The sequence below is a fragment of the Dromaius novaehollandiae genome, chromosome 4, assembly GCF_036370855.1.
Source record: "Dromaius novaehollandiae isolate bDroNov1 chromosome 4, bDroNov1.hap1, whole genome shotgun sequence".
NCBI lineage: Eukaryota > Metazoa > Chordata > Aves > Casuariiformes > Dromaiidae > Dromaius > Dromaius novaehollandiae.
The window spans coordinates 59,864,207-59,885,089 of NC_088101.1; the positions used below are offsets into that span (position 1 = coordinate 59,864,207).

The following is a 20,883-nucleotide window of genomic DNA, read 5'->3' on the forward strand; positions in this document are numbered from 1 at the left end:
TGGACATTTCCTAGATCCTGTCTTTCCATGTGGCCTCTCTGGCTTCTCCTACATCCAAACTGTGATAAGTATCAGAGACATGAAACTTAGTACTATACAGTGACAGTATGGGTATATGAGTTGGGCCAAACTGCTGCCATTGGGTAGTATACCCCTTTTCCCCATAGGCAAGCTGAAGCTTGCCTATGTTCTGTTTCCACTAGATAGCCGACTGGTGGGATGGGAGGAGGTGGAGGACCTGTGAATGGCAGCTGCTTTGCAGGTTCCCATCCTGCATGTGAAGCCAGGAGTGGGTGCTGTGAGAATTTTGCTTCAGTTTCCTGAATGTATTAGTGGTACTCTGAATTCTCTTCTTTTGAGAAAACCTGGTGCATGGGTGCATGTCCAAGACTAGGAACTGGAAAAGACATATTGGCCGAGACTCAGCCTGCATGCGAAAGAAGAGATGCTTCGGAAAGCTGATTGAAAGTTGAAATTTCAGTTCTCTGGGCAATCCTAGTATTTCAACATCTTTGCTGGGGTTGTAGGAAGTACATTTTACAAATTTTAAAAAGTTGCTGCTGGCTCTCTGGAGTTCTGCTAGCAGAGACAGGACAGTAGGCACATTTTCTGTGCTAGATGGAGCGTATGGATGGAGCATATGAAGCTAGATGGAGCATATGAATGTATTTGCCAAAATGATTGACAGCCTGGATATGTCACTGGATCTAACATCGTTTCTCTTTGGGAGGAGGCAGCTCACAGAACCTTCGTTAAGGTTCTGTTCACTGTGAAGATTATACCATTTGTCTTCCAAGAGATCTGTGATCTGCTGTCATCTAAAAAAAAGGAAGAAGGTATTAAAGGCATCTACAAATTCCAGCCAGGATACATACAACCACTCCTCTTTTATAGAAAGCACATCCCCACTATTCAGTTTTTTCTGGCTTTCAATTGAAAGTTTATTTAAATTCTGTAGGTCTGGATGCTCTCAGACCTAAAGAGGGAGAAGCATTGTAGAGTAAAGCAGTAAGCTGTGTCATTTCAGAAAAGCTGTGAGACTTAAGCTGCACAGCATCTATGTCTCCTGTGACTTAAATAGAGCATCACAGTCCTTAATATGCTGTTCTCACAAGCTGGAGCACAGAGAAAGTAAGTGATTTGCTCACGATCACACGGTAAGGTCACGGCAGAGAAAAGATTCTCCAAAGTCTTAGGTTAGCCTAGTCTCTAATCATCAGACTGTATTTCTTCTCTGCTTTTGTGTCAGGGTGTGAATAGGCCAAAATGGTAGCAAAGTTTGCTCAGCTGAGGACTTCCAGCTTTTGGAATATACTCTCTCTGGAGGGCAGAGTTAGAGAGCTTTTTCTAATTTTGCATGCTTTCTTTCAGAGCCAAAATGATCACTTATGTCACAGTAGGCAGCACTGCCTTCTAATTCCATATAATTTTCGCGGTGGAGTTCATTCTTTCCACTAGCATTGCAAATAAATGCTTAGCTTGTATGGCAGTACAGACACTATACAACAGCCAATACAGGCACAGCTGAATGCAACTTTCCTCAAGCACTCTCTTCCCCAACCCCCAAAATTTCCTAGTGATGAGATTTATAGAAGCTGGAAGAGAAGTGTGTTAATGAGGAAGGTACTGTAATGCAATACACCTGGCTTTTGGGGGATTTTTGTTATGGTTGGGGGCAAACTTAAAATCTCTTGCAAGTGGAACTGCTTGTAGTTCCTTACAAACTAGCAACATACTGTGACCTGAAGCAAGTCTTTCTGTTCCTCAGTTCCTGATCTCTAAAGCAGAGGTAAAAAAAAAAAATTCCATGATTATAAATAGCAGAGGAGGATCCAAAAGAGAAATACAGAACTTGCTGTGGATGAGATAAAATACATATGTGTTACAGGAAAAGATAATTTTTTTTGAAAAACACAAAGAAATAAACAGATTTAGAGCAGTCTCCTAAAAAACAAGGACCACAACATTTTAGCTTAAAACTTATGTGAGAGACTGAGGTTTCATAGGACAAGATCACAGATGATATTAAAGAAATAAGATAGACCTCAGCATACACCACAGATCTTGCCATGCCCAGAAGCCCGTCCTTCCTTTTGGCTTGTGGTGCCCTCTGTGACTGAGTGGCAGCAACCACCTTCCACCTCAGTGGTGTCCATCATGAATTTTGTTGCAAGTCCGTCTCACTGCTCCATAGATTCGACCTGCACCTACCTTCTCCCTCCTTCACATTTTTTCAGTCTCAGTTTACATTTCGTGTTGATCGTTTCTTTCTCAGAGTTAAACATGCTTTTGTCCTTGCAGCCTTTTGCGAGGAGGACGAGCTCGAATGTGCCAACCATGAATGTGTGCAGCGTGAGCGCTGGTGTGATGGCCAAGTGGACTGCAGTGACAGCTCCGATGAGTGGGACTGTGGTAAGTTTCCCCCTTGGTACACTCTGCCTCGAAGCGATGTTTGGGTGATGGCAAAACGGTAATAATCAATGGTGATTTGATGCAGAATACAACTGCAGTGGTGGAGAGTTGCTCCCTTTGTTTCCGAAAGGAGGCAGGGCTGAGGTTGGGAAAGCAGGAAAGAAACTGGGCAAAAGAGAAAGGAAAGGGTCAGTGGAACGTATCACAGTGCAAAAATATAGGAGAAGTAGCAGGGAAATTCTAGGTGATGTGTAAAATCTGGAAACTGTTGTGGACAGCAGGGAGAGTAGGAAGACACTCAGGTACAGAATTGATCTAGGCAAAACTTCTCAGCCTCGGTTCTGTGCTCGTGAAATGCAGTGTGAAATTCCCACTGGCTCTAGTGACGCAGGTTCAGAGCTTGTGAGAGGAAGATAGTCCTAGTAGCTCCACATTGCGCTGGGCATAGACCTGCAGAGTGACGGCATCTGCTAACGCTGTCCGTTCTCAGAGTGGGCCTCATGCTTCTGTGTGTTATTAAAGTAGAACTTGCCAAGCATTATTCTTTAAATAAAAATGAAGATGGATTTCATGAAAATAGTACTGAAAAGAAGCAGGTTGGAGAGTGGTAGTATATCCTGCTCTAATATTTTACTGAGTTAAAATTTATTTCTGTACATGAAAGTATTTTATATTACTAGGTTTGAGATGCTTGTAAGTTACTTCAAACATAGGAAAAAATATGTTTCATGGTTCATAGAAGCAAATATTTTGTATTTTTACTGAAGTAGACTGTATAAACATTTAATATTGTATAAACATTAATAACAATATTTAGTAAAACCTGTGCAACAGAGATGAAATGTTCTAGAAATGCATATTTGAAAAGGAGTAATCAAAGATGAATACATACTTCCATGGGGAGAGAATCAAAAGCATCTTTTCGCATATAGGAAAAATGCTTAATGACTGTTTATGTTAAGATTAGTACTATCCAAGCAAAAGTGAGAAAAACAGTTCAAATAAAAACATTCTGTATTTTGGGAAAAATTGCACACAAAGGCGCCCTCTTGTCAGGGACCTAGAGACGTAAGAGGGATGCACGTTTCTATTGGCTCATTTGGGGTCATTTTGAGAAGCTTTTTTGTGTTATAAAAGCAGTTTACGCACTTTTATACATGGATTAAGAGAGAAGTAATGATTGTGCTCTTTCTTGTAAGCAGTAGTTGATTTTTCTTTTGCTAATCACACCCAGATATTGTTCTGACAGGAACGATGCATATTATTGAGAATCAAATGGTGTTATCACTCATGTCAAGCAGCATTCATCCCACAAATTACCTTTGTGATTTCATTTGGACTATTTGAGGGGTAAGATGCCATTTAACAAGATGAAGGCTATCAGAAATGTGTGAGCTGTCCTCAAGGTGTCTTTATTGTTTGGTGTCTCAAACAAGATTTTCATAGCCATAGTTGCCTCTATTTTAAATTATGTATCTATTGAGCATGGAAAATGAGCAGAAATGTCAGCATCTTCCATAAGTGGAAGACGCTTTTGAATGAAATTTTGTTTTCAGTGCACCATATATAACACCAACCACGTGAAATAATAGTCAAGTTATTTTTCTTTTTATTTGCAGTTACCCTGTCTAAAAACATGAATTCCTTGACGTTCCTGACAATTCACAGGTTAGCTGCTGATTACCATGTTTGTGCTGACGAGTGGCAAGAAAATTTGAGCCAACTGGCCTGCAATCAGATGGGTTTAGGGTAAGGTCAGTAGTTTGTAGCACTGATGAATTTCTTAGGATAATTGGCGTGATGGAGTTTGATGAGTTTGCAAATGATCATTGACCACCATGACCCCTGCAATGTTAGTATGGACTTAGTATGGAAAGAGTTCATAGAGAAAAGGGGTAATGAAATTGTTTGAGCAGTGCAAAAGCTTTTTTGAGGAGCAAAAGCTGATTAAAATCTAGGCACTTTTTGCCATTTTACAAACATTAATTGCCCAGTCGTTATTAAAAGAGTGTGTTGAAAAGATAATAATCTCTTGCTTAGCCGCAATATATGAACTTGCAGTTATTTCTGAAGTTCAGAATCACTTGGAAATATATTCCTGTATATATTCTATGTATTCCTAAACAGTTAAAGCAGAGTTGTCATATGAAACACAAGAGAATTTCTATACGTTCATTTGGGTTCTGCAGTAAATATCGTGAGCTAGGCAACCAGATGTATTTAATTTACGTATCTCTGAACAATGAATTGTTGGCGATAGATTTTTCTGTGTGGACCTCAGAAAAAGAACAGCTTCTATGCCTCTTATGCATGCACACTAAAATAATAGTTAATTTATGGAGTACTTGATGCAAAGTATAATTGTTGGCTATCAAAATGAGTTCATTTGCTTTGACATCCAAAGCTATCTTCTACTAAAGACAGACAAGCCTGATTGTATAGAGGGATATCTTTTGCCAGTGTCTGGTCCTCAGACTGGAGTCTGTCTGCCTCTTACCACTACCTATACTCATATGCAATCTGGTTGTTTGTACCTCTCCCTAAAAACACATGAGGATGAAGAGCTCAGGTTACAGCATCTGCTCTTAACCTACTCTGTATCGTCTTGCATTACATGGATGCTTGACATCAGTTCTAACACATGCCCCTGAACACACAGACCACCTGTATTGACTGGACAGCCTGCCATTCTGACACAGCAATTCTCTACTACTCTAGCTAGTTTAATATATTTAAATAATATTGACATTATTTTTATGCTTTAACTTTTATATAGCTTTCTAATAAGCTTAAACTCCTTCGATATCTTCAAAAATAATTATTCCTTTTACTACTTCTTTGCTGTCTAAGAATAAACTGATGGTCTCAGTATTTAATCATGCTTTTTTTCCTTAATATTCTAGTCTAACAGGCCCAGCATCAAATTTTCTTATCTTCCTGTAACACTTGCTCTTAGGAAAATGTAAAAGGTATTCAGTTATTACAAGGCCTCCGATTGCTTTCTTTTCTCAGAGGTGTGTCTAGTAACAGGTGATTGTGTGAAGGGCTGTGGAAAGTTTCAGTTTAAATCTGAATTTTATGACTTGAGTTTGTCTGTAATACACAGTTTTAATTCTTCCTTCCAATACTTCAGAAAACCAAAGCAGTATTTTTCTTTCCCGTTCCTAATGTCTGATTTGTCAGTCATCTGCAGCTCGATTTTTCTTAGCTATTCTCCCAGTGTGTAGGAAGTGGCGCTGCAGAACATGCAGTAAATTAGCTGTGAAGAAGATCTATAAAAAAACCCAAAGATTATAATGCATGCATCAGAACTAATTTCAGAAAGGAGTAATTTGAGTTAACATAAATTATTTAGCTGCTCTTTTAATATCGCTTAGGGATTCAGTGAAAATGTCACAGAGGGTAACATTTTCTGTATGGAAGGGTAGAAGATTAAATAATACAATGGGGTTTCATACCACTGTGAAATCTGACTTAAAGCCATAGACTTCATCTGTTTTCGTTTTCTCCAGCATTGTTTATTAGACTTGTAAGAACAAAAAAACTGAATGTAAGGTTGATAACATTGGCATATTTAGTAAGTTATATCCAGTTGGCATTGAGGGTGCATGGGAATTAGACTGTATATTGTATAAAGCTCAAATAATGATGAAAAAAATCTTTTTTCCTTAAAATTTTTCGTGTTTTGTTTTAAAGATAACATAGTTTGAGCTGTGCTTTTCTTCAGATGTTCCTATTTGGAAATATTTCATTTTAGTCCTTCAGAAAATTAAAGCTGTGAACATAGAAATTCTGTCCGTATTATGCCACGTTCCAAAAACCACCAGCTGGGTAGCTCTACAAATTTATTTAATAATGGCTTATGCTGATACTTTATTTTGGTTTAATAGTTCTCCTGTTTATTCTTAGAGCAAGACAGTGCACATGAGATTCAAAGCTGAGACTTCATGGTATCTTGGGTTGGGAATTTCCACAGTACAACACGGTTACGTGATGCAACATCACAGAAAACCGTGCAGGTCCAAGCGTTGTCTGCAAGGCTTTGGACTGGTGATGGCTGGTGCTCTGCCTCTGCAGTGTGTGCGCTTAGCAGCTCCTATGTTTTCCTCCGGCGCAGAAAGCATGCTATCCATGAGCTGAACTTCTGTTTATACTGCTAAGAGCCTAACTGGAACCGTTTTTGCAGTTCAAGCGTTACATTTCATAAAGTTTGCAGCCAGCAGGGACTATTGGATCATCCTTCATCTCAGCACAGATAATTTTGTTCGGAGGCCTCCTACTGAGCCCAGAATTTGAATACTGTAAAGCATGTCTCTGGCAATTAGGTTTCCTGGTACCACAGGTAGAGAACAGAGGAAAAAATTGCCATCAGTGCTCAGATCAATCGTTAGATGTATCACTGGTGTGCTGCAGACTGTGTTGCTGGATATGGACATGTTGTGCATGTTCAGAATATTGTATTATGTTCAGAAGACTGCAGATTTGTCTTGATGTTTAGCTGAAGAAAACCATTTCCACATACACTGAAGTCCACGTTTTTGTTGATGAAACAGTGACAAAAACCATGGTCTGCTCAGACCAGAATTTTGGCAAAAACAGAAGTTAGTGGAGTTGTTTAATTACTCTATGGAAATTCAGTGAATAGTTTATTTCCTATTTTATTAAGAGAGGCAGCAAATAATTCTAATAAATGAGATTTACCAAAAATAACAGTACAAGTTGTGGCTGATGTGGGAGACTTTATTTTAATAGTTTTGAGAAACCATAAAACAATATTAAAACACAGTTATATGTAGAATACATACATTTTAAGCAGTATATTACAGATTAGATTATATTTGATAGTTTATGCCTCATCTTTCATGTACGCATGCAGTTTTAAATTTCATAAAATTATTTGGAGAAGGCCTTTTTCAAAGAAATTTTAACCTAATAATTCCTTGAGACTGTGACAATTGTTTCAAATAGTCATTAATCATATTTTTACTTACCTGATACAGCACTGTTTTAGCTCTATGATTGGGTACATTTTTATTTAAGTAAAATAGTAATTGTTATTATTTTTTGACTAAAATAAAAAGACATGTAAATACTGCCATCCAAAGGTTGTTATTCTAACAATTGGTCACAAACACTTTTTGCAAACTATGTTATGTCATAGCTTGTATAAATGACATTATAGAATCCAGGTTTTTTCCCAGTGACTTCCAAATCAAACTTGCTCAGTTTAAAATTAAACAAATGTTAGTTCTTACTGTCAGTCCTGGAAATTCATTCTGTTAACTGCAAGTTGAACTGCTTTTTTGTGGCTAACGCATTATTACCAGTAGAACTATGTTAACATTTTTCAATGAATTGCTGTAAAGTGCAATATTGAAAGAAAATAATAGTAAATTTTATTTTTAAATTCAGTGAATAGTTTCAGCAGCAAAAAAAGGTTGAAAAGTCAAGGTATTTTGTTTCAACATTTTCAAGTGAAACACTTACCATTTTGTTTCAAAGCAGTATTTTTGTGTCAGGTGTGACCTACATCTTTTTAAAATAGCTTAAATGAAGGACTTTAAATCTAATTTTAAGTGACATTAAGACTTTCAGCTAACAAAATCTGAATTTTATTTCAATTTTAAATTTAGATGGGCCCCAAATGTTTTTTTCTCAGTTTAGCTACAAAATTATACATTAGCAATTCTGTAACTTTCAGTGACTCCGATGGCAGAGAAAAAGCAAGCATATGAATCTTCTTCAACATAATTACATGTTAACTCATTGCTGATAGGGTAGAATAGTCTTTCAGTTAGGACATAAGAATGTAGGCATTCTGAAAGCTGGAAATATCATAATGGTTATGTACATGCCATCAAAAATTTTAAGAATTATTTAATCATACATGTTTTAGTTTTCTACAAATACTCTGAATTTTTTAAGTTTCCATTTTCTATATCTCCACTTCTTTTCACATTAAATCTCCAGATACATTTCTTCTGATTTCAATGCTGTTAAAATCAAGGTTTTGATCTATTACTTCATATTCCATGGTGCAACCATGGCTTTATAGAACTCTGTTCAAGAGTAAGAAACATCTTAAATTCACCTGTAAGTACAGACAGGAAACACGTGCTATTCCAATTCTGAAATAGACCTAGTTTGTTATATATTAGTGTCCATACATGCATTATTCATTACCTCTGGTACACCACAAGGCTTCCTCTTTCGAGCCTGCCCTGCTCTCACATGAGGCTTAAAACCATGTAATTATAGCAGCTGAATCTAGGAATGTTACTGTTACTTTGAAGAGAGAAGGAATCTGGTTTGGGGATTACTGAAATATGTAATTTATTCTAAACTTAGAATTTAAGAGTTTCGACGTAGTTTTGCACAATGGAGTAGGGGAGAATTGAAGTTAGAATTTCACATTCAGATATATTTAAGTGCAACTGTAAATTAAAATGTCTTGCCTTTCTGATTTTGTAAGTGACTGATTTTATAGTATTATCTTCAAAAAACCTTTTGGAAATTGCCATGGATTAAAGACAACTTCTTAGACTAAAGAAATTAGATGTGTTAGAATTATGTGTGCTCTTTGATGTTCATTTTGTCTTTCTGTGAAGCAACAAGGCTAACTTTGCTAAGATGCAAGCTCTGCGGTGACCTGAAACTCCAAGGGGAATTCTGGTGAAAGTGGAGATTTTGCTCAAACCTGTAAGGAGAGATATAAAAGAACAGCATAAGTACCTATCGAAAGAATCAGAAAAGCCAAGGAATATTAAACAAAAAAAGCAAAACAAACAAAACCAAAACAAAACCATCAAAAAATCCCCCCCCCCCCCAATATTTTGTAAGTGGAAAATGTTAGTCTTCTGCTCATTGACAAAGTTATTTACAGTCTGATGACTTAACAGCCATCAATGGCAAAGACTTAAGAATTAGGGCTAGATTAAGAAAAGAACAGCTTATACAGCACTTTTGCAATTAACTGGGCCTGCTGAAATTCATCCAAGAGCACTTAAGGTATATGACTATGGCAGATCTCCATTATGGTAGACAATAATGGTAGCCAGCATCTTTGAGGTGTTGTGGAGAATGGCTATTTAAGACTGAAAACTGTTAAATATGCCATCTCTCACTGAAGAGGGGAAAAAAGGAGGATTTATCAGCTAGTCAGCCTAACTTCAGTTACCAACAAATAAGTAAACAACTAATATATAAGGTCTTAATGACAGAAAACATATATATATCAATAACAAATACGTCAGTCACTAAATTTTCTTCTTTGAAAGGGTGGAGACACTGTGAATAGGGAAGAAACAGTAGGTGTGATATATCTGTTCATACTATGTCATATGACTTTACATAAATAAGGAAGTATGGACAAAGATGAAATAATACGAACACGACTGTCAGACCATAAACATGTATCAGTAGGAGGCTAGCGGCACTTGCCCTATGTCTGGGTGATGCTCAGTGTTGTTGTAGGTCATTGAGATGATGGAGTGGAGAGCATGTTTACCAATTTCTCATGCTGTATCAGGCTGGGAGGAGCTGAAAGCATTTCGGAGGACAGGATTAGAATTCAAAATTTTCCTGACAGTCTGGTGAGATGGCTTGAAATACCTAATGCCAAGGATAAGAACAAAATAGTATATGTAGGGATAAATTGAATAAATACATGATGGAAAATGATTGCCAAGGCAGGAAATTGTAAGAGAAGGACCTGCGGAATACGGTGGATCAGAAGCTGAACATAAGGAAACAATATCATACCACTATACAAAAAGCAAGCATAGTATATAAACAGGAAGGTTTATGTACAACATCTGGTGTCAGTCAGTCATCTGTTCTATTCTGCTTTTGTTAGATTTGGACTAGATGGGGAAAGTCCAGATGAGGGACAGCAGAGATGGTGGGACCAGAGATCTAGAAAGCATAGTCTGTGAAGAAAGGCTGAAAGCACTGAGTGGTTTGTCAGGGGAAGGGAGGTATAGGAGCCTTCAAATATGTAAAAGGCTGCTGCAAAGAAGCAAGGAATAAATTGTTCTTCATTACCAATGGGAAAAAGACCAGCTATAATGAGCTTAAATGACAGGTAGGAAGATTTGGAACAGACATGAGAAAAAAATTGCTAACTGTAAGGGTAGTCCTAGAATATATTGCCTAGAAATGCTGTATCTCCATCATTGGACATTTTAACAAACAGGGTAGACAAACATCTGTCAAAGCTAATTTAGGTATAGTTGATAATATTTTGGAGTAGAGGAATGGACTGGATGACCTTATAACATCCCTTTCAACTGAGTTTTCTGTGACATTTTTGCTTTGGTTAACTGTTTAGTGAGAGAAAGAATTCTGGAAGGATTTTTTTCAATTGCATCCTAATCCTATTTCATTGTTAAAAATAAGGCAGACGACCTAGTAAAAGCCTGAGGAAAAGATATACCTGTCTTTTACTACACAGCTTAAGTTGTAGCTCAAGTGTTACCTTTAAGCTAGTTATTTGAATCAGTTCATAGAGCTCGATGGCATGGTCAAACGTAAAACATTGCTGTCTGTGGTAGCATCTGTTTTAAACTTAGCTAATTATGGTACATTTCACATGACTTTTAAGAAGCCCATAGACTGAGATTACAGGCACCCTAAAGTGTATTCATTAGACTGTTGTTTGAGTGGCTGGGAGCTCAGAAGTTTTAGCACAGTTGTTCTGGGCATAAAGCTTTATTTCAGATATTTAATACCTACATGAGACAATCCATTAAATTTTTGTGGTCTTTACAGTAATAGATTCTTAGAACCCCATGGGTGTTAAAATGACCTTATAATGCATTTCAGTACTCAAATCATTCCATGCAAATATTACCATGAGTTATTATGCTGTCAAGTGGATTCTGGCAGGATTTGTAAGTTATTTTGAAACTCTGGTGGAGGATCTGGTCCAAAGTTCACCACCCAGAAGGCCTGTATGACTGTTACCACAATATGAATGTCTTATGTTTGCAGGTATCACTGACAAACTTACTTAAATGATGTAAATATTTCAGTGACTGTATTGTAATGTTAGAAGATCTTCTAACATGTGAGAAACCTGTTCTAGTAACTGTCAGCATATTTCAAGATTAAGCTCTTCGGCATGAGTACTGTCTATTACAGCGTTTGTATTTGTTTTGTGCACCAGAATCGTAAAAATGCTGACTGTAACACACATCTGGAGATCATCTAGTGCAACTCCCAAGCGAAGCAGGTCTGTACCAACACGAGATCAGCTCAGCCACTGCTTTTTCTAGCCAAGTCCTGGAAACCTGGAGGGACTGAGATTCCACAGTCGCCCTGTTCCAGGGCTCCACTACCCTCTGGGTGAAAAAGTATTTCCTATCCTGGCACTGTCAGTTGAAAGATCCTTCTTCCCTTTTCTTCAGGCTGTGTCTGCAAAAAAAATTCTGTGCCGCAGCTCCAAGAGGGGCAGCATAGAGCTTGCTGCCAGTCGTGTTGCTCAAGGACAGAATGCGCCTGGGTAAAATGACTGACCGCTGCTCTTCCTCCGTCCTGGTGGCCCGAGTGCTTTGCAGCCTCTGTCGTTAGGTACAGGCATGGCATCGCAGCCCCTCCCTGCATGCCAGTAGGCTGTATGCTCACGCAGACCACCACACTGGCCTCACCCCTCAAACACTTCTAGCTCATGCCCCCCAACTGCCTGGAAGTTCTCAGTGTGTTCTGGTCTCTGCATGAATGCCCATCATTTTCCTCCTCTTTCTTCAGTTTGTCTTCAGCTAGAAGTGAGGCTTTTAGGTTTAACTGTCTTTTAGGATAGGGGCCTGGTTTTAGAAGTGCGTATCTGTTTAATGGTGATCATAGTTATCCTGAGCTGTAATCTAAAATCAAAAATTTCAACAAAATAATGTAGTATTTGGGATAATACAGATTTACGGCCAGATATGACATGGCGTTTGCACCTTTTTCTGCATTATATGTTTTGTAGATCAGATATTTGGTTAAAGCCACATAAAATATCACTGTGCACAAATGTGAACTGTTGAACATAATTGTTCACAGAAGATTATAATGCAGATTGTCATCTTAAGAGAAAATCAAATTTGTGTATATTTGGTGAGAGCAAGAATGAAAAAATGCTGGAAACTAAAAGATGAGACAGCTATATCCGTTTACCATAAGGAGGCAGTGATGGAGAAAGCTGTTTGCTTCAAAAAAAGCTTTTTATTTTAAATGAGGAAAAAACACAGACTTTAAAAATGCTTGTTAATATCTGTCTACACATTTTGGGTAGTAGATCATGGAGTGATAGTTGTTTAATATGCCCAGAGGAGACTCCAAGAAATAAGTCATGTAGCAGACAGGATCAAGACCTCAGAGTCTAGTTAATTCTGCCAGTCCTGTTGAAAACATTTCCATATGGTTGCACTGACAACAACTTTACCATAAAACATCATGCTTAGACCTTCATTGATCTGTGCAATCAGCTGGCTAAAGGATACTGCACTTTAGTAAGTATTTAAAAAGAAATACAGGTAATACTGAAAAACAGACTTTAAAGACAAACTAATAACCTGGCTGGCATTGCTGTTTGCTGTCATGAGAGACTTGGTCTGAAAGGCGATTTTCAGGGCCCTTCGTACTTTTCCTGTACTTTTCTCATTCTCTTTTCCCCGAGCGAGGATTTAGAATTTGGCGTGACCAGTGTTCAGCAGAGCAGTCCTTGGAAATCCTTCTCACTGCTGACAGGGAGCGTGAGATATTGTGCTGTTCCTTTGATGGTTAATCGTGGGTGTTTCTGTACTGGAAAGCTGTGTGACTTGTAGAGCTAGTTCAAAAATACACTCTTTTTTCCATCTAGCAATTCTGATGTACCAAAACAGCAATTTTTGCACTGTTTTGAGCCTACCAGGCAATAACTATGCAGAGGTGGATGTATGAAAATATCTCTTCGTGAAACCATGCTAACTTACTTTGAGATTTCTGTTAATTTGCTGTGGAATGCCAGGTTTGGCATTATCCCCTGTGATTGGGTTTGTTTAACAAAGTAGACAACTTGGACTGAGATGTTCTCAAATATTATTATTAAGACTCAGACTGCTATTTACTGTTAAATTTTTATGAATTTCCAAAGATAGGAATTTAAGAAAAAAAAAATTTCTTCTACCCGTTATACATATGAAGATCTGTTTATTATATTTTTGGAGGCAGGGAGCTGTAGAAACAATATTTCAAACAATCCCAGCTAAAAATAAAAGTCTGCTGTAAGTCCTCAGCATAAGACTTTGCTTTTGCTAGAACACCTTTCCAGTGGACTTTAATAATCAAAACAATCAAAAGTAATAAAAATTTACTTTATTAATCAAATTTAATAATCAGAATACAATAGACTTGAATAATCAAAATAATGATCAAAATAATCAAAAAATAGAATTCAATAAAAAATTTTCTGTATTTCACCACAAAAAGTGCTCATCTGAATACAGTAGTCCTGAGTAGGTAACATGAGGACTTAGACTTAGTGCCAGACTAAATTGCTTTAGTAAAGGAATCATTTTGTTGTATTGCTGTGCTGGTGCCATGCAGCCAGTGGTGTCGTTACCCAGTGTGCCGGTGATGCAGCTGCATGGGGATCCATCTGCCAGAGGAACCCAGGAGTCCTACCGTATAGATGCATGTAGGGCAGTACTGATAGGGGGCTGCAGCAGCAGCTTCACTCAGTTCCTTAAACTTGGCATCGAACTAAGTGCACTGGATGCCATAAACTGCAGCCGTAACTTATGCATAGAGTATAAGAACTTGTCTTTATATTAGACATAGGAAGCCTTAAACTATTACCTTATTTAAAGAAGTCCGTAGTTGTGTGCCTTAAGAACTGTACATACCTGTAAATGAAATCTGGGGATTGCATATTCCTGCAGAGCTGATCAACAAGATGAAAAATGTAGTTTTTAAAACAACAGACATTATTATAATAGATATTTATGATAACATATCTCTCCCATCACTTCGTCCTACCCAGCTCCTCTAGATTTGCTGTGCAAATAATTTGCCCCAGTAATATTTTCCCCCATAAATACTAATTTTCTTTTTTCTTTTCTTACCCCCATTCTCAAAATATGTATTTATTTTTAGCAATATCATCTCTGTTTCAGTGCGGGGTAAAGGTTAGAGTCTCTTGTCTCTGCTGTGCAGATTCTGGTGGAACTTCACATAGAGTATTGTGTTACTGTCACGTGAACCTTGCCTTCCAGACACGGCAGTGAGATTGTGGCTAGAAATGGAATAGATGATTAGCGTTTTTCTGCATCATTTCTGACCTGTTTGTTCTGTGTGCCCATGGAGCTGATGGCAGTTGTTTAAAATTGGCCTAAAATACATATTAGAGAAAATTTTCTCTAAGAGACAATAATAGTAATCTGGGTTAGGCTAGTCTGACGCTTCCTTATGCATTTGATCTTTTTGTTTTCCCACAGTCAGTAAAATATGCTTGTGTTACACACAAAAGTTGAAAGAAGATAGATTTTTGCTTTAATATATGCTTTTTAAATACAATTCTTTTGTCCCTCTGAAGTAGGAATTAATCTAGGAGAATAATTAATACTCTCATGATGAAAATTTAATGAATCTTTAAGACCCAATGAAGTGACTGAGGGTTTGATTCTTTTTACCAGTTTTCTTGCAATGAGGAACTATGGAGAAAGATGGAATATTTTAATAGCCACAGCTAAAATAAGAGGAAAATTGAATTTATACATTTGCAAACACCAGTATGCTGTTGAGTCTCACATTTCGTTTAAGAGATTATTGATTTCATGATGTTTTTACATTTCTCATGAGTGGTTGACTTGATCATCATCAATAACAACAACCTATCAACTAATTATTACTTCCAATAGTAATTTGGTAAGAAAACAATCTAAACAGACAAATAATGGGCAAATGAAAGCAAATGTGAAAAGAAACATGTAGAGAAGGAATCTTAATTTAAGATATTTTCACTAGTTAAATATAGCATTAATGAAACAAGTAAAGGTGTGTGGGCAGTGTGCAGTGTAGAAAATACCACCAGAAGATTCTTCCAGTACTACTACTTGTTCTTTCTTAGAGTTGTCAGGAAATAATTACTTGAGTGACCTGTGATGTTAGCTATGATGTTAGCTGGCCGGGCTTCTTGAGGTGATTTTGTTTTCCGAACTATGATTCTACCACAGCTGGCTTTGAAATACCTTTCAACTGTGTATCTTTGAAGTAAACAGGAGGTATTAAAACCTCTTCCCCTTCATAACTGTAGCATAAGGACATACTGGAAAATCTAAAAATATCTTTTATTTGTTTCAGAGGACCATCTAAAACAAAAATTGTACAAGAAAATGAGGGAGTGCAGCATCACAAATGGCTGAATCTACATTCAAATTGGAAGAATAAAAATGCATCCACTTTACATGCACTTCTAGTGGATGGGTAAGGAACAGTTAAATGAGGTTTTATTTCACTTCTCTGGATAGTTGTGTACCAATGAAGGATGACAGACTCTTTTTGGTAAGCAATTTTTTTCCGAGGTATCTGTATATAAACCCCAGTATATACCCATGTCACTTGTTAAGATGCAGTCTGTGATGATTTTCGTGTTTATTAGAACTGCCGTCTCTTTTGGGTCAGCCTTGTGAATCCTCAGGCCCCCATTCTGCAAGTCTAACAGCATTTCAGTGATAGGGAGGGGAGGCCCCTGGAGCACCTTGACCAGACAGCTTCATTAAATTCCTGCTCACCAAGAAAGTCCAGTAAGTAGTGTTTAGCAAAATCTGAAGCAACATCTTACCTTCTGTCTTTGGCCCTTGCAGTTTGGCTTCATACATCTGGAGAGGCCACAGCTTCCTCAGCAGAAACTATATCCACTTATAGCAGGTTTCCTTAGCAGCTCCTCTTGCTTCAGACAGTGGTCTGTTCTTTTTAATTAACTTTACTAAACCGGGGGTTGCTAATGATAAGCCAGCCTTCAGTCACGGTTGAGACATTCAAAGTGTGACTGTCAGACTAAAGAGCCGATGAACTCATTCAAGCACTGAGAACAAAACGGTGGGAGAGCCATCTGTGACTGCATCTGTGACTGTTCTCCAGAAAGTAGATCTGTTGTTTCCTCTTTCACATGCCTAGAAAGAGATTTCAGAACAGGCTTCCAAAACATCCTTCCTCCATAGAAAATACTTCTGTTTCACAAGAAAAAAATGACTTGGCTAAATGCAGATGGCAGAGGTACGATATATGTGTGAAGACGCAGACCTGAGGAATACACCTACTTTTCTTTTGTAGTGATGCATTATGATCTGTAGGGATCCTTTTCTGTAGTGGCTGATTTATTCAGCAGAAGAAAACTGAATGAGGTTGTGTCTGCAAGTGTCTACATATGCTTTCCTACATATCAATTTTGTAGTAGCTCTGTTTTACCTTAGTATTTTACCCATTGATTTAAGTTTATTTGTATCTATTCATCTAGAAAAAGGACCATTATAGGGTATAACTATAGGGATAATACGCATTTCATCCCTTCCCCGCCTGAAGCTAGGAGAAGCCCAGGAGTTGGGAAGTGCTCCTGGGCTCCACAGTCTAGGTATATTCATCTGGATCAACTTCAGCATGCCAAATGTCTGTGCCAGAAACTTTGGCAAAAACTAACAAATACACCAGTATTTTCATAAAAGTTTGTTGAGCAGGTATGTCAGAATGCAGGCGTTGTGCACAGAACCGCTTATAGTCTTTTGGGAGACTGGCTACTTGCTCACAAGTCAAAGGAACTTCCAGGGAGGAAAGTAGTTCATTCTCATGAGTGTGTCTCAGTTATATTCTCTATTTTTTTAAGCAGTGTAAATGCTCCTTAGAATTGTGCACAATCAAATATATTTTTGAAATTGGCCTTGCATCTCCAAGAACAGAATTTTATGGTCAGTGTTTTCAGGCTGAAGAGGAGCAGAGAGTAGGCTGACTTGTACAGCGTGTGAATGGGCTATCAGGAATGTTGGGGCAGGGGCCTGGCTGAAACACAGATCCAGGCCTGGGTCCTTGCCCTAATCTGGTGAGCTTGTTGGAACACTGATGTTGTGCTCACATTAGTACGTACTTAAACTGATTGCAGCCTCTTTTTAAGTAGTTGCAACTTTAAAAATACTGCCTGCCTACTGAAGTTACAGCCTTCAAAGAATTACCCGGGGAATAGCTAATCCATGCATACAGTCTAACTCAGCTCTGCATCTGCCTCAGAAAGGCACATACGTGCTAGGAATAAAAAAGTGATGGAAAAGGTGGTGGTGGAAATAAAAAGGCAATTAGATAGCTGAGCCACAATGGTCTCTGTTTCAACAAGGATACCCCTTCCTTTAACAAAAGGGTTCATTCTTTCCTTTCCCACTTGAAAATTTTCAACAGAAGTGATTACTCTCTGTTGTCTTAATACCTTTGCAAACTTCCTGGGTTTTCATCAAAGTACTCCAACTTTTAGGGCAAACATTTTCATGGAAGATGTTCCAAAGAAAATTCTATCTTTCAGCTGTAAGGAAGAGGAGAACAGCAGTCTCTGTGCTTTCAGGTGCCATAAATTAAGCACTGACAGAACCTACCTCTCAGCTGACCTCAGAGCTGGATCAGCACCCAGAGAAAGAGGTAGTCTGCAAAATATGTAGCACCCAGTCATGAAGTGCATTAAAAAGCTGAACTAATATTTTGAATTGTCTCCAGGCAGATACTGGGAGATGTTGATGTTTCTGGTATGAGAAAGTCTTTGTGTTTCTTTGTGCAGTTTGGGGGTATTTTAACAGCTGATTCATAAGAGCAGCTACAGTATCTGTGCTGATATGCAAATTACCAAAAATTACATCAACTAATTGAGATTTCCATGATGTTATTGTTTCAATATTTAGGCAGATGTGTCGAAGCAGCAGCAAAGTGTCTCTTCTTTGTACTAAAGAAGGTAAGAGAAACATGTATTTCTGGCAAAACAGACAAAGCTAATTGTAGTTAGGCTCTTAAGACATGTTTTTCAAGATATGCTAAAATGCACTTTAAAAAATGCAGATGCTTAATGTGGATTCATTCTGAAATTTCACTAGACCTCTGCAACCTCCAGTTTTGCATTGCTTTCTTTTCCTATCATATTCAGTTTCATCAGCTTTTCTTATCTTTCGCAGGAGATTGCCAATTGCAGTAGCCTAGTCCTGCTCTCGCTCCCACAAAATGAATTTTGCCAGCAGTCAGGTTTCAGAAATTAATTTTGCAGAAACTTCCTTGTTGCCAAAAATATCCTTTAGCACCAGAGTGGTTAGCAGGCTATTTACCTGCAAGTTTAAGCTGTGATCTGTTTGTAGCTGTGAATCTCAAGGGAACAGAGGAACCTAAAGGAGAAAGCTACAGATAAATTTGTGGGCACAGCAGACTGCATGAATTTAAGTGGTTTGAAAGTACAGAAATTCTTCATCTTGAATTAAGTCATGTTCTACAAACAAGGATAGCATTGCTGAAAAACACTTAAAAATATAAATTAGCTTGACACTGGGAAGAATAATCACAAAGTGAGACCTAAATTTGGGAAACTAATCAAAATATTTACTACTTTCGCCAGAAAAAAACACCTCCTAGTAGCCTGTCAAAGGTGTGCTCCTAATATATGTTGCTTTCAGTACACTTAAAACCGCATGCCCTCTGAAGTTACCTAAGGGAACACAGTAAGAATTAGAAATTACAAATCACCATTGCTCCAGTTTCTTCCTTCCCCACTAAACTCCCACATATACAATAGCAGGAATCCTCCCTTGGGAGACTGATTGCAGAAACTGCTGGTGTACCTTCATTCTCTAAAACAGACTGGGTATAAATAATAGGATAAATAATAGGATAATATATATCCTCAGACTGAGGATAAATAATAACAGTCTGTCACTTTACAAATCCAGAATATAAAGTAAACCAAAAGTGAAGGGCTAACTATATTTAAAATAGTAATACTCTAGCAGATAGGACGCTGATACAATTCTCGAGGGGAGGGGCATATAAAGTAGAATGGGTAGAGTACTAGAGTATCTTCAAATCTTCAGATATTTTCCTGTGGTAATTTCCACGAATAAAGCGAGCTTTGTGTCTTGCACGTAAGCAAACAGTGTTACATTTGGCTGAGACCTGGGCTTAAGCAAAGGCTTGTTTTTGCTGAGCTGATTTTGGAGAAGCAGTTCTAATGGATGGTACAAAGTAGCCCAAACACATTGGTGGCTGACAGAAGCACAATGAAACAAAACCAAGACGCCTTCCCGAGGGCTGCCATGTACCCCTACTGTGCAGGGAAAGAAGGCCAACTTCCCTCATGTTAGCTTTGTTCGTATTGTAATTTGTCTAGGCTGAGCCATCAAAGTTAATCTCAGGAGAGCAAATCCTTTGATGTAAAGGAAGGACTAAAATGGTTCAATGTGTTGGGTATTAACGTGTGATCATTGATAATTTTGTTTATCGTATTGTTCAGTGTAATTTAACGACTCTGTTAGTATTGTTCTGTGCCCAGGCGTCTTCCAGAGCATCGTGTACGCACTCTGTTCATGGTAGCACGTAAATCCCTGCTGTGTCCGTTCCTCACTAGATTGTGGCCGTCGCCCAGCCGCTCGCATGAACAAGAGGATCCTTGGTGGTAGGACCAGTCGCCCAGGCCGATGGCCGTGGCAATGCTCTCTGCAGAGTGAGCCAAGTGGACACATTTGTGGCTGTGTTTTGATTGCAAAGAGATGGGTCTTGACAGTAGCGCATTGCTTCGAAGGGTAAGAAGGGCTAAGACAGTTTTACTGTTTGTATACAAATTGGATATAACGTGCACATGAAAATTATCAAGTCCTCCCTCCTCCACCAAACATGGTGGTGGTAGGTGATGACCTTCACAGAATGGCAAATTACAGAGGCCTGTTTTTGGAGACTTAAAGGAAAAGTGAACGGTATAAAACAGCATCAGCTGAGCTTCTGACATGCTTTATTATTCATTGCTGGTGCCTAGTGCTAATGAAAGGTAAAAGAAGCAGATTTGACTTTCAGCAGAAAATTCAGGGGAAAAAAAAAAGCAAAAAAGTATTTTGTGAAGTTTGAGATCCAAAACTGAAGACCATGCATCAGTAATGCAGCAGAAAATATTAATGCAAATGGCCATGAATACTTGTAGAGGTTGTAAATGAAAAAAGCTACATTAAGCATGGTGTCCATGGCTAATTTCATTAGCGTAGTCCCCCATGCTTTGTCCAGAGTATTTTGAAATGCATTACATAAAAGCATCCAAGATATTAAGTTATTTGTCCTCGCTGTACGATAATACATGCCAGCTGTGACTTCTCATTGCTCAGAGCAATGCTTTTTTTATAATGTTCACAAACATGATAGGATATGAATATTCTTAGCACTTAATGCTGAAACATTATGGGAAAAATGTTCACAAACTGAGCATGATAGTAAAAAGATCATTATAGAATTTTC

General features: G+C 38.1%; 1 protein-coding gene across 1 annotated transcript in view; it reads left to right on the forward strand.

The window, feature by feature from the left end:
* Window positions 1-20,883, forward strand: part of CORIN (corin, serine peptidase) — a 142,824-nt gene that overhangs the window by 115,167 nt on the left and 6,774 nt on the right. Inside the window, exons 15-19 of the mRNA XM_026093564.2 lie at window positions 2,302-2,412; window positions 4,032-4,161; window positions 15,733-15,855; window positions 18,306-18,355; window positions 20,009-20,183. Coding sequence (XP_025949349.1) covers window positions 2,302-2,412; window positions 4,032-4,161; window positions 15,733-15,855; window positions 18,306-18,355; window positions 20,009-20,183 — 589 coding nt within the window. The remainder of the gene's footprint in view (window positions 1-2,301; window positions 2,413-4,031; window positions 4,162-15,732; window positions 15,856-18,305; window positions 18,356-20,008; window positions 20,184-20,883) is intronic.